The sequence below is a fragment of the Dryobates pubescens genome, chromosome 36 (genome assembly GCF_014839835.1).
Source record: "Dryobates pubescens isolate bDryPub1 chromosome 36, bDryPub1.pri, whole genome shotgun sequence".
In the NCBI taxonomy this organism is placed as follows: domain Eukaryota; kingdom Metazoa; phylum Chordata; class Aves; order Piciformes; family Picidae; genus Dryobates; species Dryobates pubescens.
In genome coordinates this window covers 1,452,472-1,472,064 of record NC_071647.1, presented here as the reverse complement: position 1 = coordinate 1,472,064, position 19,593 = coordinate 1,452,472, and the positions used below count along the sequence as shown (strand labels likewise).

The following is a 19,593-nucleotide window of genomic DNA, read 5'->3' as shown; positions in this document are numbered from 1 at the left end:
CTTTGGGCAACCTGATCCCGGCCCACGGGTTGGAACCGGATGGTCTCGGAGGTCCTTTCCCAACCGACCCTGCTCGACGACGCTTCTCTGCTGTCTTCCCCTCCTCCCCCTCCTCCTCCTCCTCCTCCTCTCAGCGATAACACAACAGGTGCCAAGGGGTTAAAAGCACCTCCCGAAGCCACCCGGGCAGAGCGGGACAGGCGGTGGCGCTCTCGGAGCCGCGGATCCGTCCTTGGAGCCGCGGGGATAATGGGATTCGCAGGAGGGTCGCAGGCTCATCCCTCTGCCAGCGATCCATGGTGACCGCTCCGGGCACGCATCCAGCGGTTTGCACACGCGGGTGCGCAGCCGGATTCCTGCCCTGTGTGCCCGGGGAGGGGGGGGGGGGTCGGAAAAGAGGAGTAAAGGGAGGTAGAAAGGGGGAGGGGAAACAACAACAACAAAACCAAACCTAACCATAAAGACGCAGAATAAAGCGGCAGGAGGTGTGGGAGGGGGTTAAGCCCCCCCTCCGCCTCCCGAAATACAACCAACCCCCCCCCCCCCCCGAGCGAAAGGCGTCCTTCATCATCATCATCATCATCATCATCTTCGCAGGCGCATCAAAACGCGCCCGACCCGCCCGGGCTGCCAGCCCTGAACCGCAAATTTTACCGGAGCGTGCGGGCGGCGCAGCCATGATTGCACAGCCTGGGGATGGGGGGGGGGGGGCAGCATTGTACAGGCTGGGGGGGGGGGACACACGACACTGAAGGGGTGTCTGGGGAGTTATATAGGCTGAGGGGAGGATGTGCAGGTTTAGGGGGGATTGTATAGGCTGGGGAGGGGGCGGCTGAGGGGGGTGCCTGGGGGGGTGTTATATAGGCTGGGAGGGGGGGATGTACAGGTTTCGGGGGGATTGTATAGGTGGGAGGGGGCTGAGGGGGTGCCTGAGGGTTATATAGGCTGGGGGGGGGTGTACAGGTTTAGGGGGGGGTTGTATAGGCTGGGTGGGGGCAGCTAAGAGGGTGCCTGAGGGTTCATATAAGCTGGGGGGGGGTACAGGTTTAGGGGGGACTTGTATGGGCGGGGGGGGGATGTACAGGTTTGGGGGGGTTATAGGGGTTGGGGAGGTGTTGTACAGGCTGGGGGGGTGTAGAGGTTGGGGGGGTATACAGGCTGAGAGGATTATACAGGCTGGGGGCGTGGGAAATGTACAGGTTTGGGGGGGTTGTATAGGCTGGGGAGGGTGTACAGGTTGGGGGGGTTATACAGGTTGGGGGAGGTGGAAAATGTACAGATTGGGGGGGGTCGTATAGGCTGGGGGGGGGGTTGTAGAGGTTGGAGGGGTTGTAGAGGTTGGGGGGGGTTGCACAGGTTAGGGGAGGTGGGAAATGTACAGGTTGGGGGGGATCGTATAGGCTGGGGGGGGGTCATGCAGGCTTGGGGGGGGGGTGTACAGGCTGGGGGGTGTACGTCCCTCTGTCCCCGCGTCCGTGCGTGGGCACGGGGCGGGGGCTCATTGCCCTCCCCGCTCCCAGTGTCATATCCGTGTCCCGTCCTCCCCCCTCCCACCCCCGGCCCCCGTTTTCGTTTTTCACCCCTCCCCGGTCTCCGCCCGGAGCTGAGGGGGGGGGGCGCGTCGGACACCCCCTTGGTTGTGTGTGAAAGGCTGGGGGGGTGAGGGGGCAAGGGAGGAGGAGGAGAGGGAGGAGGAGAAGAGGGAGAAGGAGGAGGGAGGGAGAACGAGAGGAGGGGGAGAGAGGACGAGAGGAGGGGAGGAGAAGAGAAGGGGGAGGGAGGGAAGAGGAGGAGGAGGAGGGAGGGAGAAGGAGGAGGAGTGTGTGCGTAGAAGCGGGGGGCGGGGGGGTGGGGAGGGGAGGGGGGGGGGAAGGAAACCCTCATGGAAGTATGAAGGAGATGGTGGGAGGCTGCTGTGTCTGTTCTGATGAGCGGGGCTGGGCGGAGAACCCTCTGGTGTACTGCGACGGGCACGGCTGCAATGTGGCGGTGCACCAAGGTAAGCCCCCTTCGACCCCCTCCCCACCCCCCCCAGGCATGGCCCCCCCCACAAACCCCCTCCCAAAACACCTCGCACACCCTCCCCTCCGGTCCAGAACGGGCACCGCCGGGCCCGGTTGCTTTTCCTCCGCCGCTGTTTTTGCTGCCGCCGCCGTCGCCGCCTCCTCCTCCTCCTCCTCCCGTCCGTCCCCCCCCCCGCCCCGTCCTCCTCCTCCTCCTCCTCTCCGCCGCCGCCACCATCAGTACCGGGGGGGGGGGGGGGGGTGGGGGGGTATGTGAGGGTGTATGGGGGTGGGTGGGCGGTGGGAGATGGGGAGGGAGGGGGGGTGGGGGGCTTTGTTTTATTCCTATTGTTCAAAATAACGGTGTCGCCGCCGGCCTGCCTCGGTGGAGGAGTTATGGGGGGGGCGGGGGGGGGAAGGAACGGAGCGGTGTACCGGGGGGGTGAGCGGAGTTTGCCATCGCGGGGAAGGGGGAAATGAACCTCCCGGGGGTCGTTCCCGGCAGTTCGCTTCCTTTTTTTTTGGAGGGGGGGAGAACTGGTGGGGGGAACTGGGGGGGGTCGTAACGGTGATGGAGCTCCGTGTCCGTACACCCCCAGCCCCCCACCCCCCCCCCCACCCCAGGCCCTGTAGCTGCCCCTCCCGCGGGGGTCGGTGCCCTCCCTTCGGTTCATACCGGGTAACCCCCTCTGCCCCACCTCCCCCACCCCCCCTCAAAACCAGGGGAGGGGGGCTTGGAGCTGTCTCCTCTAAGGATAAGGAGGAAGGCAGCTCCCCCCTCTCCTCCTCATCCTCCTCCCCGAGCGCTGGGTGATTTGCATTTTAAATGACTTGGAGCACCCCGGGACCGGGGCGGGGGGGGGGGGGGGGGGGGGGAGGAGGAGGGCGGGGGGCGGCACCGGAAAGTTTGTCCTCAGGTCCTCCCCTCCCTCGCCCCCGCCCCGTCCCCAACCAGCACAAACACAACGAAATCTGTTGGGTGTTTATGAGCCGTTTGTGTTGGGTTCGGGTGGCAGCAGAAAGTCAGGGAGCTGCCCCCGGGTTGGTTTGTCGTGAAGAGCAGGAAGGGCTCCTGGGCTCATCTGGCATCTCTGCTTTCCCATCTATTATTATCCCATCCATCCAGCAGCTCGTCTCCAGCCCCTTCCTGCCTCTGATCTCTCCCTCGGTGTCTTGCTGCACGCTCCTGGCTCCCCAGATGCCAGCCTGGTGTCCTGCCCCGGGGTGGGTGGTGGGTTCTGAGGGCTGGAGGTTGGGCTCTGGGGGTTTCTGCCTGGGTTTGGAGCGTTCCCCACTCGTTGTGGCTTCAGCCAGAAGTCCCCAAGGAGGTGGCTGGAGAGTTAAAGTGAGGAAGTGAAGCTCACAAGGGGTTGCTCATCCAGCTGGAGAGGTGATGCTTGGGTGTCAGAATGGGAGGGACCTCTAGAGAGCATCAAGTGCAGCCTGCCAGAGCAGGATCACCCAGGGCAGGTCACCCAGGGACACATCCAGAGGGGCCTTGAAAGCCTCCAGAGAAGGAGAATCCACAACCTACCTCTCCAGCACCCTCCCACCAAAGAAGTTTCTCCTCATGTGGAGATGGAACCTCCAGGCTTGCAGCTCTTGTCCCTTCTCCTGTTACTGGGCACCCCCCAAAAGAGGATGGCAGCTTCATCCTGGTACCTACCCCTCAATTACTGATGGTCATTAATGATGTTACAGGCATTGGTGATGCCCTCTGTCATCAGGCAGCATCTCCAGGATGCCTCTGAGTGACCCAGCAGGATGAGGCTTAATTTCCAGCAACACTTCTGCTTTAATTTGGAGCACCTTAGCCTTCCATTCTTCCCCTTAGCCACCAAACCCTGTGCCAGAGAGAGATTTCTGCACTGCTTGCTGCTTTGGAGGGAGATAAAGGGCACTGGCATCCTTCTGCCCACTGCCAAGGCTTTGGTTGGCTGGCAGGAAGGGTCTGGAGCTGGGGCAGAAAGGGTCAGGAGCTGGGGCAGGAAGAGGCTGGGGCAGGGGGAGGAAGGGTTTGGAGCTGGGGCAGGGGGAGGAAGGGTTTGGAGCTGGGGCAGGAGGAGGAAGGGTTTGGAGCTGGGGCAGGGGGAGGAAGGGTTTGGAGCTGGGGCAGGGGGAGGAAGGGTTTGGAGCTGGGGCAGGGGGAGGAAAGGTTTGGAGCTGGGGCAGGAGGAGGAAAGGTTTGGAGCTGGGGCAGGGGGAGGAAAGGTTTGGAGCTGGGGCAGGGGGAGGAAGGGTTTGGAGCTGGGGCAGGGGGAGGAAGGGTTTGGAGCTGGGGCAGGGGGAGGAAGGGTTTGGAGCTGGGGCAGGGGGAGGAAGGGTTTGGAGCTGGGGCAGGGGGAGGAAGGGTTTGGAGCTGGGGCAGGGGAGGAAGGGTTTGGAGCTGGGGCAGGGGGAGGAAAGGTTTGGAGCTGGGGCAGGGGGAGGAAAGGTTTGGAGCTGGGGCAGGGGGAGGAAGGGTTTGGAGCTGGGGCAGGGGGAGGAAGGGTTTGGAGCTGGGGCAGGGGGAGGAAGGGTTTGGAGCTGGGGCAGGGGGAGGAAAGGTTTGGAGCTGGGGCAGGAGGAGGAAGGGTTTGGAGCTGGGGCAGGGGGAGGAAGGGTTTGGAGCTGGGGCAGGAGCGGGCAGGGGCAGGAAGGGTTTGGAGTTGGAAGGAAGGGTTCTGGGTGTGCAAGAAGAATTGTGAATGGCCAGGAAGAGTTTCAGATGTGCAAGGAGAGTCCCAAGTGTGCAAGGGCAGCCTGGAGCATGGAGTGCTTCTATTTTCCCAGGCCCACACAGGGCTGGCTGGAGCCCGACCCTGTTCGTTCCTTGCTGCAAGCTGGTGTGCAGAGTTGCTTTGGTGGAGCTGCAAGAGGTTAGGAAAGCCTCAGAGGGCATCCCCAGTGTGCTTGGGGGGAACCCAAGGGTCTCTTCAGGTCGTGAAAGAGTCCTTCAGGGCTCAATAATTCATAGGGAGCAGGTGGTGGATGTTCCTCAAGCCTCTTCCTCCAGCCTGCTCGTGAAGCTGGCAGCAGAGTGGTGTTTTGGTAGGCTGCTACTACTGAAACAGAAAACAAACCACTGGAGGGGATCAGCTGGGTCACCAGCTCTCATTCCACGCAGTCACAGACAGGCTTTGGCCTCTCTTTGGCCCTGCTTGAATATCCACAAGCCCCAGGTTAACCTTTTGAAGTGACTGCACGCTGAAGTGCAGAGCCTTGGGCTGCCCCAACCTGCTGTAGGAGCTCCACGGGAGGGCTGCTTCTCGACAGCATAGCTGTGATGCTGGCTGCAAACCTGGCCTGTGCAGTGCAAAACTCCAAAGCTTAGCAACCCCAGCCTGGCTGGGCACTGAGAGCATGGTTAACAACTTGCCCAAGTTCTAATTTCAACTCTGTTCTGTGTTTTTTCCTTGTTGCTTCTCCCCCCTGCCCTCCTTCCCCTGCCTGCTTTCCCCCCCTGCCCTCCTTCCCCTCCTTCCCCTGCCTGCTTTCCCCACCTGCCCTCCTTCCCCTCCTTCCCCTGCCTGCTTTCCCCCCCTGCCCTCCTTCCCCTGCCTGCTTTCCCCCCCTGCCCTCCTTCCCCTGCCTGCTTTTCCCCCCTGCCCTCCTTCCCCTGCCTGCTTTCCCCCCCTGCCCTCCTTCCCCTGCCTGCTTTCCCCCCCTGCCCTCCTTCCCCTGCCTGCTTTCCCCCCCTGCCCTCCTTCCCCTGCCTGCTTTCCCCCCCTGCCCTCCTTCCCCTGCCTGCTTTCCCCCCCTGCCCTCCTTCCCCTCCTTCCCCTGCCTGCTTTCCCCCCCTGCCCTCCTTCCCCTCCTTCCCCGGCCTGCTTTCCCCCCCTGCCCTCCTTCCCCTCCTTCCCCTGCCTGCTTTCCCCCCCTGCCCTCCTTCCCCTCCTTCCCCTGCCTGCTTTCCCCCCCTGCCCTCCTTCCCCTCCTTCCCCTGCCTGCTTTCCCCACCTGCCCTCCTTCCCCTGCCTGCTTTTCCCTCCTCCTGGAAGCAGCAAGCACAGAAGCTTGCCCTGGCTCCAGCCAAGTGCTGGCTGTTGGCCTTCAGCCTGCTGCTAAAGATGGACCCAGGGCTGGCTGCTCTCTCTCTCAGGGCTTCCATGGCTGCTGCTATTTTCTCCTGTGTCTGCCTTGGCTCCTCTTGCACTCAGCTTTTGGTTGGACTCCACTGTTGTGTTCCTTCTGCTGGCTTGGGGGGTGGTGGTGGTGGGGAGTGGAGAGAGCCCAGCGTGGGCTGTGGCTGCTCCATCCCCTGGGGAGCAGCAGGAGGATTGCTTCCAGCAGGAGGTTTTTCAGCTGCTTTGTCCAACCTAGCTGCAAAACATCTCCAGTGAGTGGGATTCCATCCCAGCCACCACTTCTCCTTTGGAGGTGGAAGAAGGAAGAGCTCATTTGGCCTTTCCTGGCAGGCTCCTTGGCCATGAGGGGTCTCAGCCTTGCTTCTTGCCACCAGCTTCTGCTGCTTGAAACCACCTCAGTGGTGGCCAAGAGTCCTTCCAGGGCCAAAAGCACTTCCTTTGGGACTCACTATGGACCAATCTTGGGTGGTTAGGGGGAGAAGGTCACTGAAGGAGAGGAACACTCTTGGGTGGTTAGGGGGAGAAGGTCACTGAAGGAGGAGAAGACTCTTGGGTGGTTAGGGGAGAAGATCACTGAAGGAGGAGAGCACTCTTCAAGCAATTAGCCCAGCAGAGAAAGGAGCTAATTGTGGAGAAGAAGGAGCTGCACCTTGCAGAAGGAGACCCTGGGAAGATCAGTAGTGATGTAGGAAGCAAGAGGGCTGGGTGGTGGAGCTGGCTAAACCCAGCAGCTTTGTTGTCAGCTGGAGATCTGTGTTGACCTTGAACCTGTTCCTGGAAGGAGCCCTGAAAAAACCTGAACTCAGGGGTTCTGGAAGGGTCCTTCAGGGGCTGGATGTGACTTGAGGCTGTGGAGGAGGAATGGGAGTTTCCCCTGGTGGCTGCCTGAGCCCTCCCCAAGACGATTTCCTGCATGATGCTGAGAGTTCATCTTCATCTTGATTATGCTCTTGAGGCCTTGAGCAGCCTGGGCTGGTGAGAAGTGGTCCCTGCCCACAGCAGGGGGGTTGGAACAGGCTGATCTTTTAAGGTCCCACCCAACCCAACCTGCTCAAGGAATCCCTGAGACCTTGACTGAAGAGGTCACCTTGGACCTCTTGCTAAGGGCTGATGAGGTTGCTGGGTGTGGAAACCAGGCAGGGCAATCGGAGGCTGTGGTGATGCCACCTGGGGTTCTGGCACCCACCCCTGCCTGGTTACACCCCTGGGGGATGCAAGAGCTGCTCTGAAGATGTTCCTCATCGACTCTCTCTGCTTTTTCTTCCAGCTTGCTATGGGATTGTCCAGGTCCCTACTGGACCTTGGTTCTGTCGGAAGTGTGAGTCTCAGGAGCGAGCCGCCCGGGTGGTGAGTACCAGCAGCTCCTCTGCTTAGCCTCAGGGAGGAGGTTTGATGCCCTTTGTGCCTCCCCTGGGGGCAGTGTGGTCCCCTGGGGGCAGCGTGGTGCCCTGGCAGAAGGGACAGAACCTGGCACTTCAGCAGGGCTGTGACTGTAGCCCCAGCTCTGCCTGGATCCTCTTGACCTTGACTTGCCGGAGCAGGGCCAGAGAAGGGCAATGAAGCTGGGGAGGAGCAGCTGAGGGAGCTGCCTGGAGAAGAGGAGGCTGAAGGGGAGACCTCATTGCTCTCTCCAGCTCCCTGGAAGGAGGTTGGAGCCAGATGAGTGTTGGTGTCAGGAGACAGAACAAGAGGAAGTGGCCTCAGGTTGCCTCAGGGGAGGTTTAGGTTGGATGTCAGGAACGATTTGTGTGCTGCAGGAGCAGTCAGGGATTGGCACAGGCTGCCCAGGGAGGTGGTGGAGTCACCACCCCTGGAGGTGTTTCCAGAGCCCTGGGGCCATGGTTTGGTGGCCATGGTGGTGTTGGGTTGATGGTTGGACTCAGAGGGCTTCTCCAACCCAAACAGTTCTGTGGCTCTCTGATCCCCTGCTGCTCTCTCTTAAAGATGAGTTCAAATTGAACTTCGTTCCTGGGTGATTTGCTCCAGGTGGTCCTGCTCTAGCAGGGGGCTTGGACTGGATGCTCTTCAGAGGTCCCTTCCCACCCTCCTCACCGTGCTGGGATTCTCTGTGGGCTGTCCTTTGGCTTGCCCTGAAGCCAGGGCTCACCACAAGCAACCTTTGCTGATGCCTCCACTGCCTTCTGAACTGCTTTAGCTGAGTGACTTCTGAGGTCCCCTCCTGGTGACCTCTGAAGCTCTGTGCAGAGCTGAGCAAACAGCTGCAAACTGGAGCCCAGGAGGTTCCACCTGGCCAGGAGGAGAAAGTTGTTTGGTGTGAGGCTGCTGGAGGCCTGGAGCAGGCTGCCCAGAGAGGTTGTGGAGAGCTCCCAACCCGCCCTGGGCACTGTGCTGCTGGGCAGGCTGCTGGGGGAGCCCTGCAGGAGCAGGGGGAGTTGGACTGGCTGAGCTCCAGAGGTCCCTTCCAACCTCACCATGCTGAGCTTTGGGGGTTCTGTGACATTTTGAGCTCCATCCCAGCCAGGCTCTGTGCTTCTGCTGCAGTCCAGAAGTGGAATCTGCTCCACAGATGGGCCAGGAGCTGGGCAGGATGAGGGAATTAGGTGTCTGTGCCGTGCAGTGCCTGCACCCTCGTGTTAACTCCCTCCTGCTTGGAAGCTGGGGGTGTAAACAAGAGCAGGCACTCAGACCTGAGCTCTCCCCCTCTCTCCAAGATGCTGCTTTCATGTCTGCTGCAGTAAAGAGGATCAGATGTGCCTGGGAGTGCTCTCACATCCTGCAGATTGTCCCCCAGCAAGGGAAGGAGCTGGGATTTCAGCTGGCCTCCTCCCCAGGGCTCTCCCAGCCGTGCAGGCAGAGGGAAGCTCCTCAGCCTCAGCTACAACCGGGTGCAAGCTCTGCTGGTGCATGTACACACAGGTCCCCCTCACCTGTGCTCACTGCAGGGGCTGCAACTTTTCCCTTGCACGTCTGTAGGCTTCAGACTGCCCCCGAGGTACCTCCAAGACAGCACAAAAAAGAGACCCCAAAGAGCCCTGCAGGTGGCTCCTGATCTGACTTGCCCTGGGTGAAATCCCTCAGACAATGCCTGGTGGGCTTCAGTCATGCCGTGGTGAGTCCTGGGGCATTCAGCTGTGCTGCTGCAAGGAGTGAGGGAGTGAGGGAGTGCTAATCTGCCTGCCTTAAAGCAGAGCCGGGGCTGATTTCCTACCTAAATCCCTCCACCTTCTCAGCTGAACGCCAGCAGTCATAGCAACAGACACACAGATGGGTAAGGACTTGAAAAGAATCAAAAGGGCTTTGATGTAGGGGAGCAGCCTGAGCAGAGGGAGGGGGATGAGCTCTGGGCATGGCTCTGCTCTTGAAACCACTTGGAGTTTGGCCTCGGTGGTCCAAGCAAGGCTGGAGGGCTCTGGTCCTGGCGCTGCCCCCTTGCTGTGCCCGGTGGAGGAGAGGAGAAAGTTCGAGGGAGGGCTGCAGGGGGGGGTGAAGGGATTGGAGCAGCTCTCTCCTGAGAGCCCCTGGGGCTGCTTGGGTTGGAGAAGAGGAGGCTGGAGGGGACCTCATCAGTGCCTACAACGATCTGGAGGGTGGCTGTCAGGAGGATGGTGCCAGGTGATAGCCAAGGATAGGATGGATGGAAGCTGGACCCCAGGAGGCTTGGCAGCCTCCACATCAAAGTGGGCAGAAGCTTCTCTGGGGTGAGGGTGCAAAGCCCTGGAGCAGGCTGCCCAGAGAGGCTGTGGAGTCTCCTTCCCTGGAGAGCTTCCAACCCCCCTTGGGCACTGTGCTGCTGGGCAAGCTGCTGTGGGTGCCCTGCTGGGGCAGGGGGGCTTGGCCTGGATGACCTCCAGGGCTCCTTCCCAGACCCCTGGCACTCCATGATTGGCAGCCTGGGGATGCTGCTGGGAGGATCTGGAAGGAGAGATGCTGCAGCTCCTTGAGTGCTGACAACAGCAGCAGGCTGAGTGTGATGCTGGAGCTGCTCTCCTCATGGCTGTGTGGCAGCCTCCTTCCTGTTCTCCTTCCTAGGAGGATCCCCAAGCTCTTGCCAAGCTTTGTCCACAACAAAAAGATTAATTGGCCAAATATTTATCTCTTTCTTTAGCTTGGAAAATGAGATAAGGAAGCCTGGAGAGTTCTGCACTCCCCGAGGAGAGCTTGCAAACACAGATCTCCTGCCCGTGGCAGGGGGGTTGGAACTGGATGGTCCTTGAGGTCCCTTCCAGCCCTGACAGTTCTGGGGTGTCTCTGCCTCTCTGCTTTGGGGAGCTGGGCTCCATCCCCTCTGCAGGAGGTGTTCAAGAAGTGTGTGGACTCGGGGCCAGGGTTGAGTGGCTTTGGTGGTGCTAGGACTCGATCTTGGAGGTCTTTCCCAGCCCACTTGATTCCATGGTGCAGCTTTGGGAGGGGAGCTCAGGAGCCCTGGCTTGGAGTCGGCAGCACTTGGGGGTAGAGCCTCAAGTCAGAAGCCCCCCAGGGAGTCAGGAACTCAAAGCTAACCTGGTTTAAATCCACCAGAGTTGAAATAAACCTCTCCTGGAGACACTGCCTTGGACCTCTCTGTTGACTGACTTGCAAAGGGGAAGGGACCACTGGCTCCCTGCTCCTGAGCCCCTTCCTCAGATGCTCAGGTCAGAAGCCCCCAGGGAGTCAGGAACTCAAAGCTAACCTGGTTTAAATCAACCAAGCTTTGCTGCTTCGTATCTCCCCACCCTCAGAACTGAAATAAACCTCCCCTGGAGAGGCTGCCTTGGACCTCTCTGCTGACTGACTTGCAAAGGGGAAGGGACCACTGGCTCCCTGCTCCTAAACCCAGGGAGGTGCTGGAGTCTCCATCCCTGGAGGCGTTTAGGAAGAGCCTGGATGAGGCACTCGGTGCCGCGGTTTAGCTGATCAGATGGTGCTGGGTGAGAGGTTGGACTCGATGATCTCGAAGGTCTTTTCCAACCTGGTTAACTCTGTTCTATTCCCAACCCCTTCCGCGGGCGCTCAGGTCCCTAAAGGCTGCTGAGAGACCTTCTCGGCGCTTAGAGGCGAAGGAAGTGAAAGCTTCATCCACTTTGTAAGCAAATTGCCTGGGAAGCCCGGGGAGCTTGCGATGGCCAGAGGGCACTCATGTGAGGGATCATGTGCAGGCTTTAGCTGTCAGTTGGAGGCAGGGCTGTGAAGAGGCTGGCGTGGGGCGGCTGGAGCTGTTAACCCCTCTTGTTACCATCAGAGCTCCGGCTAATGGCGTGGTGGGAGAGCTGCTTTGATCCGAGGGGTGGAGGGGAGCGCTTGAGGAGCCTTTTCAAGTGCAAATGGCTCGGTGCAGTGTCTCAGTTGTTGGGTGGTTTGTTGGTTTTCTTTTCTTTTCTTCCCCCCCCCAGTCTGTCTTGGCTCTGCTGTGTTTGCCCTAAGCGTTGCGGCAGCAGTTCCTCAGCCCGGACCCAGCCAGGAGCGCTGAGGAGCATCTCCTGCGCTCATCCCTCTCCTTAAGTGGCAGGGAAAGTGAGGACGGCGCTGAGGCTTTGTCTCCTCTCCTGCTGCGGGCTTACCGCGGGGGCTTGGTGCTTGCGAAGGTTCCTGGTCGCCTGCCCCACACACTCCACTCCAGCGAAGCCTTGGAGGATCCCAGAGCCAGAGAATGGCAGGGGGTGGAAGGGACCTGTGGAGGTCACCCAGGCTTCCTTACCTCATTCTCCATGCAAAAAAAAACCCAAGAAACCTAAACGAAAAATCCCTGACTCCCCTGGGGGCTTCTGACCTGAGCATCTGAGGAAGGGGCTCAGGAGCAGGGAGCCGGTGGTCCCTTCCCCTTTGCAAGTCAGTCACAGAGAGGTCCAAGGCAGCGTCTCCAGAGGAGGCACCACAGCCACCTCCCAGGCTGGGGTTGGGTGGGGAGCAGGATGCCCACCCAGCAGTGCTGGTGGCCTGGGTTGGGTGAGGAGCAGAGGCTCACCCTCCTGACATGAGAGTGGGGGAAAAATAGCACTAGAGAGAGAGAGACACAGAGAGAGAGGGGGGAGGAAGGAAGGAAGCAGAGATAGAGAATGGCTTCATTTGCCTGCTGCTCTCTGAGTCATGGCTTTCAGTTCTACTCCCCAACCACACCAAGTCTCAGAACTTGTTGGGGTTTTGTTTGTTGTTGTTTTGAAGGCTCCATTTGAAGCCTCTTCTGCAGCTCTTGTGGCTCTTGGGCTGAGGCTTTAAACCCCATCCCTGCCAAGCCCATCTCAAGCGGTGCCAGAGGGATCTCTTTTGCACCCCCCTCAGAGCTCTCTCAAGCCTTTGCTTCTACTTCCTCCCTTTGAAGGCATCTTTCAGAAGCAGCTGGGGGATGAAGCAGCTCTTCTCTGGCCCCTGGGGGGGAGGCTGAGTTTTAAACTTGTTGCTGTCTTTCTGCTTCGTTTCAAGAGATGTGAGCTGTGTCCACACAAGGATGGAGCCCTCAAACGGACTGACAACGGAGGTGAGTAGCCCTGGGGGTGTCCCACGGCGTCCTTGGGGACCCAGCAGCTGTCCCAGGCACAGAAGAATTCATCCCTGAGCCTATGTCACCAGAGAGGGAAGGCTTGGAGGCTCCAGGGGGGTGCAAACACTCTGCTTGTTCCTTACAGCTCTGCCTCAGCCCCAAACCCTTCCCCCTGGGGCTGCCTCCAGACCCCCTCAGCAGCAGTCTCTCTGCAGCCTCCCTGCAGGATCCCTTCAGCAGCTCTGAGGTCCCCCTGGAGTCTTCTCCCCTGCAGGCTGCACAGCCCCAGCTCCCTCAGCCTGTGCTCACAGCAGAGCTGCTCCAGACCTGGGCTCATCTCTGTGGCCTCCCTCCAGCACCTCTGTGTCCTCCTGCTGAGGGCACCAGAGCTGGAGGCAGGATTGGAGGTGAGGTCTGAGCAGAGCAGAGCCAAGGGGCAGGATCCCCTCTCTTCTTGCCTTGCTGCCCACACTGCTCTGGCTGCAGCCTAGGAGAGGATCAGCCCCCTGGGAGCTCCTGAGCTTCAGACCTCAGTTCTGTCCCCACCTCAGATGTGTTAAGTTGAAATTCCATCTGGTCAGAAGAGTCTTGGTGGATTTAGATTCTAATCTGAGCTTCTTTAGCCCTCAGTGGCAGCCAGCCAAGGGAGCTTTGCTCCTGGGGGCTTGGGGGCTCCAAGTCAGACCTGTCCCACCAGCAGCTGCTTGGCTGCTTTGCCTGGCCTGGGTTGGCTCTCCAGCTCTGGCCCTCAGGTCCTCAGGGGTGCTTTGAAGACTGATCAGCATGGTCCACTCCTCCTCCCAAAGCCCTCTCTGCTTCCTTCTTCAACCTGGACGTTGGGATCCATCCCTTTCTCGCCCCCAAAGCCTTCCATCCCCAACTGAGTCACAACAAAGCAACCTTCCAAGCCCAGCAGGGAATCATCAGGGTTGGAAGGGACCTCAAGGAGCATCCAGTCCCAGCCCCCCTGCCATGGGCAGGGACAGCTCTCACTACAGCAGGTTGCTCACAGCCACCTCCAGCCTGGCTGCAAACACCTCCAGGCAGGAGGCTTCCACCACCTCCCTGGGCAACCTGTGCCAGGCTCTCACCACCCTCCTGGGGAACAACTTCTTCCTCACATCCAATCTGAATCTCCCCACTTCTGGTTCTGCTCCATCCCCCCCAGCCCTATCTCTCCCTGACCCCCCCAAAAGTCCCTCCCCAGCTCTCTTGTAGCCCTCTGCAGATCCTGGAAGACCACCAGAAGGTCTCCTGGGAGCCTTCTCCTCTCCAGCCTGCACAACCCCAACTCTCTCAGCCTGTCCTCAGAGGAGGAACCATCCCAGCTCCTGCTGCCTCCCTTGCTACACCCCTCAGCCTCCTCTGGCTGAGCTGGGGTCTCCTCTGGGCTGCTCCCTGTGACCCTTGGGCCCTGTCTGCTGTCTGTGTCCCCAGGCTGGGCTCATGTGGTCTGCGCTCTGTACATCCCCGAGGTGCAGTTTGCCAACGTGCTGACCATGGAGCCCATCGTGCTGCAGTACGTCCCCCACGACCGCTTCAACAAGGTCAGGAGGCCTGGGGGAGGGGGAGGGGAGGCCTAGGGGAGGGGGAGGGGAGGCCTGGGAGTGGGGGAGGGGAGATCTGGGGGAGGGGAGACCTTAGAGGAGAGACCTTCAGGGTGGTGGAGGAGGGGGAGACCTTCAGGCTGGTGGAGGGGGACCTTTAAGGCTGGTGGAAGAGGGAGAGACCTTGAAGGGTGGTGGTGGAGGGGAGACCCTTCAGGGTGGTGGAGGGGAGACCCTTCAGGGTGGAGGAGGGAGAGACCTTTGAGGGTGGTGGTGGAGGTAGAGACCCTTAAGGGTGGTGGAGGAGGGGAGACCTTCAGGGTAGTGGAGGAGGGGGAGACCTTAAGGATGGTGAAGAGGAGACCTTAAGGATGGTGGAGAGGACCTCAAGCTCCTCAAGTCCACCCATAACCCAGCATCCCCCTGCAGACAGACCATGGCCCTAAGCAAATCACCCAACCATCTTCCAAACACCTCCAGGGATGTGGCTGGGGTGGTTTTTTTGGGGGTGATGTTATCTGAGGGGAGAGAGGAAAGAAAACCACCCCAAAAAGATGAGAGTTGAGACCTGTGTCCCCCAGAGCTGCTGCCAGAGAAGCTCTTGAAGGCTTTGCCTCCTGGTGAAGCTGAGGTTTGAAGCTGAGGCTTGGTTCTTGCTTTGTTGCTTGCAGACCTGCTACATCTGTGAGGAGCAGGGCAGGGAGAGCAAAGCAGCCTCTGGAGCCTGCATGGCCTGCAACAGGCACGGCTGCCGCCAAGCCTTCCACGTCACCTGGTGAGTGAGGGCCCCACAGCAGAGTGCAGAGCCAGCCAGGATGGAAAAGGCCTCAGAGGTCACCCAGTCCAACCTGTCACCCAGCACCACCTCATCAGCTAAGCCTTAGAACAACCAGGTTGGAAAAGACCTTAGAGGTCATCCAGTCCAACCAATTACCCAACCTCATCTCATCAACTAAGCCTTAGAACAACCAGGTTGGAAAAGGCCTCAGAGGTCACCCAGTCCAACCTGTCACCCAGCACCACCTCATCTGCTAAGCCTTAGAACAACCAGGTTGGAAAAGACCTTAGAGATCACCCAGTCCAACCAATTACCCAACCTCATCTCATCAACTAAACCTTAGAACCAACCAGGTTGGAAAAGACCTTAGAGGTCACCCAGTCCAACCTATCACCCAACTAAACCTTAGAATCATCAACTAAACCTTAGAATCAATAAGGTTGGAAAAGACCTCAGAGGTCACCCAGTCCAAGCTGTCACCCAGCACCACCTCATCAGCTAAGCCTTGGAACAACCAGGTTGGAAAAGACCTTAGAGGTCACCCAGTCCAACCTGCTACCCAGCACCACCTCATCAACTAAGCCTTAGAATCATAGAATCAACCAGGTTGGAAAAGAATAGAACAGAATGAACCAGGTTGGAAGAGACCTTTGAGGTCATCCAGTCCAACCTCTCACCCAGCACCATCTGATCAACTCAACCATGGCACCAAGCACCCCATCCAGGCTCTTCCTAAACACCTCCAGGGATGGGGACTCCACCACCTCCCTGGGCAGCACATTCCCATGGCCAATCTCTCTTGCTGGGAAGAACTTTCTCCTCACCTCCAGCCTAAACCTCCCCTGGCACAGCTTGAGGCTGTGTCCTCTTGTTCTGGTGCTGCTTGCCTGGAAGAAGAGGCCAACCCCCAGCTGGCTACAACCTCCACTCAGGGAGTTGGAGAGAGCAAGAAGGTCTCCCCTGAGCCTCCTCTTCTGCAGGCTAAGCAACCCCAGCTCCCTCAGCCTCTCCTCCCAGGGCTGTGCTCCAGCCCCCCAGGAGCAGCCCCAGCGTGGGGAAGGCCCTGGAGCACTGCCCTGGAGCACTGCCCTGTGAGGAGAGGCTGAGAGCAGTCTGGAGAAGAGAAGGCTGAGAGGGGATCTAATCAATGTCTATCAAGAGCTGAGGGCTGGGGGGCAGGAGGGAGGGCAGAGGCTCTGCTGGGTTGCACCCTGGGGTAGGGCAAGGGGCAGTGGGTGGAAACTGCAGCACAGGAGGCTCCACCTCAGCATCAGGAGGGTGAGGGGCACAGAGCCCTGGAGCAGGCTGCCCAGAGGGGCTGTGGAGCCTCTGGAGCCTTTCCAGCCCCATCTGGATGTGCTCCTGTGTGACCTGGGCTGGATTCTGTGCTCCTGCTCTGGCAGGGGGGGTTGGACTCGATGGTTTCCTGGGGTCCATTCCAGCCCCTAGCATCCTGTGAGCTCTGGGCTTGGTGGCTGCTGTGGGCAGCTGTGCCAGTCAGCCTGGGGTGGTTTGGTGTGAGGAGCATCTCCTCTATGCTCAGCTGCTGAGCTGAGCCTGCAGCACTCTCTGTCCTTCCTCTGTGGAGGCAGACAGAGAGCTGGGGCTGTGCAGTCTGGAGAGGAGAAGGCTCCCAGGAGACCTAACTGTGGCCTTCCAGGATCTGCAGGGGGCTGCAAGAAAGCTGGGGAGGGACTTTTGAGGGTGTCAGGGAGGGATAGGGCTGGGGGGGATGGAGCAGAACCAGAAGTGGGGAGATTCAGATTGGTTGCCAGGAAGAAGTTCTTCCCCAGGAGGGTGGTGAGAGCCTGGCACAGGCTGCCCAGGGAGGTGGTGGAAGCCTCCTGCCTGGAGGTGTTTGCAGCCAGGCTGGAGGTGGCTGTGAGCAACCTGCTGTGGTGTGAGGTGTCCCTGCCCGTGGCAGGGGGGGTTGGGAACTGGTTGAGCCTTGAGGTCCATTCCAGCCCTGGCAAAGCTTGTGTGAGCTGTGCTGGCATGGTTTGGGGCAGTGAGCATCCATGCTGCCACTTGGTTCCTTCCTTGAGAGTGGCAGGATGAAAGGCAATGGCTTTGAGCTGGAAGAAGGCAAATTGAGGCTGGAGATGAGGAAGAAGTTGTTCCCCAGGAGGGTGGTGAGAGCCTGGCACAGGCTGCCCAGGGAGGTGGTGGAAGCCTCCTGCCTGGAGGTGTTTGCAGCCAGGCTGGAGGTGGCTGTGAGCAACCTGCTGTGGTGTGAGGTGTCCCTGCCCGTGGCAGGCAGGGGGGGTTGGGGCTGGCTGAGCCTTGAGGTCCCTGGCAGTTGTGTGGTTCACTCAGCTCTCCCTGCTGAGCAGGGGGATTGCCCCGGGAGCCTGTGGAATCCAAGAGGAGCTGGGCTGAGTCAGCAGGCAGGAATGTTCCTTCTGCAGCACAGCACGGGCAGGAGTCTCACGGAGCTGCTGGGGGGGGGGGAGATGTTGTTTCAGGGCTGATCTCCTCACCTCCCCTCGCAGGGCTCTGCCCTGGGAGACCCCCAGCTTTGCCGAGGGGATTCCTTGCCCCTGCTGACAAACCCCTGGGGCTGCAGTTGTTAACTGCCCTCCCTGGCTCCCCTTCAGAGAGGAAACAAAACACCGAACCAAGCCCAAAGCAAACAATGGCTGCAGGACGGTCCGGGAGGGAAGAGCAGCTGGGAAGGCTCCAGGGGGGATTGGAAAGAGCCTGGGGGGGGGGGGGGGGGGGGGGAGTTTGATCCCTGTTTGCCAAGAGAGAAGGGAGCTTTAAGGGGTTGGGGTGGGGGAGAGAGGGGAGGGGTGGGGTGAAGGGGAGAGGGGAAGTTTGGGGTTGGGAGGGGAGAGAGGGGAGGGTTGGGGGGGAGAGGGAAGGTTTGAGGGGAGGGAGAGGAGATTTGGGGGCAGAGAGGGGAGGGTTTGGGGGGAGAGAGGAAAGGTGAGGGGAGAGGGTTTGGGGGGAGGGAGAGGGGAGAATAGGGGGGGGAGAGATGGGAGGATTGGTGGGGGAGAGGGGAGGGTTTTGGGGAGGGGAGAGAGAGGAGGTTTGAGCTGGAGATGAGGAACAAATCCTTGCCAATGAGGGTAGGGAGAGCCTGGCACAGGTCGCCCAGGGGAGGCTGTGGCTGCCCTCTCTCCCTGGAGGTGTTCAGGGCCAGGCTGGGTGAGACCTTGGGCTGCTGGGAGGGGTCCCTGCCCAGTTGGAACTGGCTGACCTTTAAGCTCCCTTCCAACCCAGCCCATTCCATGGTGATTCCCATTGCTGGCTGTCTCAAGGGCAGAAATCCTTCAGCATCAAGGCAGAGAGGGAGAGAGAGAGAGAGCTGTGAACCCTGGCTCAAGTGGTTGGCTCCAGCTATTGCTCAGGAGTGGAGCTGAACCCTTCAGGCTGACTTGGAGCTCTCAGCCTTGATTTTTGACCCCTCAGCCGTGGCTGGGAGGCAGAGAAGTGCTGCCAGGGGTGACCCTAGGACCCTGCCTTGGGCATCCTGAGCCGTTCTTTGGTGGGCTGTGCCATTTGCTTCCTCCTCCTCTTCCTCTTTGGTGTGTTCCAGTGCCCAGATGGCTGGTCTGTTGTGTGAGGAAGAAGTCCTGGAAGTGGACAATGTCAAATACTGTGGCTACTGCAAGTACCACTTCAATAAAATGGTGAGTTCCTGACCCCCCCTCTGCCAGGGAGGCTTTGGGGTTGGTATTTTGGTCACCTGAGAGGTGTTGGCTCCATCCTGGCTTGCTCAGAGCCCTCTCTGCCATGGAGGCTTTGGGGTTGGTTGTTTGGCCACCTGAAAGGTGTTGGCTCCATCCTGGCTTGCTCAGAGCCCCCTCTGCCATGGAGGCTTTGGGGTTGGTTGTTTGGTCACCTGAGAGGTGTTGGCTCCATCCTGGCTTGCTCAGAGCCCTCTCTGCCATGGAGGCTTTGGGGTTGGTTGTTTGGTCACCTGAAAGGTGTTGGCTTCATCCTGGCTTGCTCAGAGCCCTCTCTGCCAGGGAGGCTTTGGGGTTGGTATTTTGGGTCACCTGAGAGGTGTTGGCTCCATCCTGGCTTGCTCAGAGCCCCCTCTGCCATGGAGGCTTTGGGGTTGGTTGTTTGGTCACCTGAGAGGTGTTGGCTCCATCCTGGCTTGCTCAGGGCCAGTAGGGAAATGCCCCCCAAGCACCCAAGGAAGGTCTCTGCAGCCTGCTTCCCTTCTCAGCCCCTCAGGAATAAAGCCTGGGTTGTGGTTTGCATTCCTGGAGCACCTTCAAAGCTTTCTACAGGAGGAGGAGTTGAGGTCTCCCCAGCTCCTGTAGCTCTCCTGAGCCACTTCTGTGTGGCTGGAAGGGCAGAGCTGAGGAAGGAAGGCAGCCAACACGTTTGATGCTGCAGGGAGTTAGGGGCACAGCTTGGGCAGGAGGGGCCAGAGAGCAGCCAGAACTTCTCTGTGAGGACAGAGACAGCCCAGAAAAGACCTGGAGCCATTCACTGCTCCCAGGGCCCTTTGGGGCAAAGGACTTTCCCCTATTGATGACAGTGGGGAGAGGAAAGAGAGGAACTCTCTTCCTCCTCTGCATAGTGAGAGGAGACCTGCTCTGCCCCCTCCAGCTAAGAAACTTGATCCTCCCCCTCCAGCCTTGTGTCTCAGAGGCTCCTTTGTTGCTGGCCTTTCCCTCTTGCCTTGCTGCTTATCACTGCTGCCACACACACTGAGTGATGCCTTCAGCTTCCCCCTCCAAGCCAGCCTGGAGGACACCTTCCCTGCCCTTCAGGTACCCTCAGCATCTGACACCAGTGGAGCTCCAGATCAGGTTTGCTG

At 59.7% G+C, this 19,593-nt stretch overlaps 1 protein-coding gene across 1 annotated transcript in view; it reads left to right on the top strand.

Annotated features, from left to right (window-relative positions):
• The first annotated feature begins 1,876 nt into the window (after positions 1-1,876).
• MLLT6 (MLLT6, PHD finger containing) overlaps positions 1,877-19,593 on the top strand; it is a 43,050-nt gene continuing 25,333 nt past the window's right edge. The window contains exons 1-6 of the mRNA XM_054176791.1: positions 1,877-1,999; positions 7,338-7,417; positions 12,428-12,482; positions 13,923-14,032; positions 14,704-14,807; positions 18,355-18,448. Of these exons, the coding sequence (XP_054032766.1) occupies positions 1,891-1,999; positions 7,338-7,417; positions 12,428-12,482; positions 13,923-14,032; positions 14,704-14,807; positions 18,355-18,448 (552 nt within the window). The 5' untranslated portion in view covers positions 1,877-1,890. The remainder of the gene's footprint in view (positions 2,000-7,337; positions 7,418-12,427; positions 12,483-13,922; positions 14,033-14,703; positions 14,808-18,354; positions 18,449-19,593) is intronic.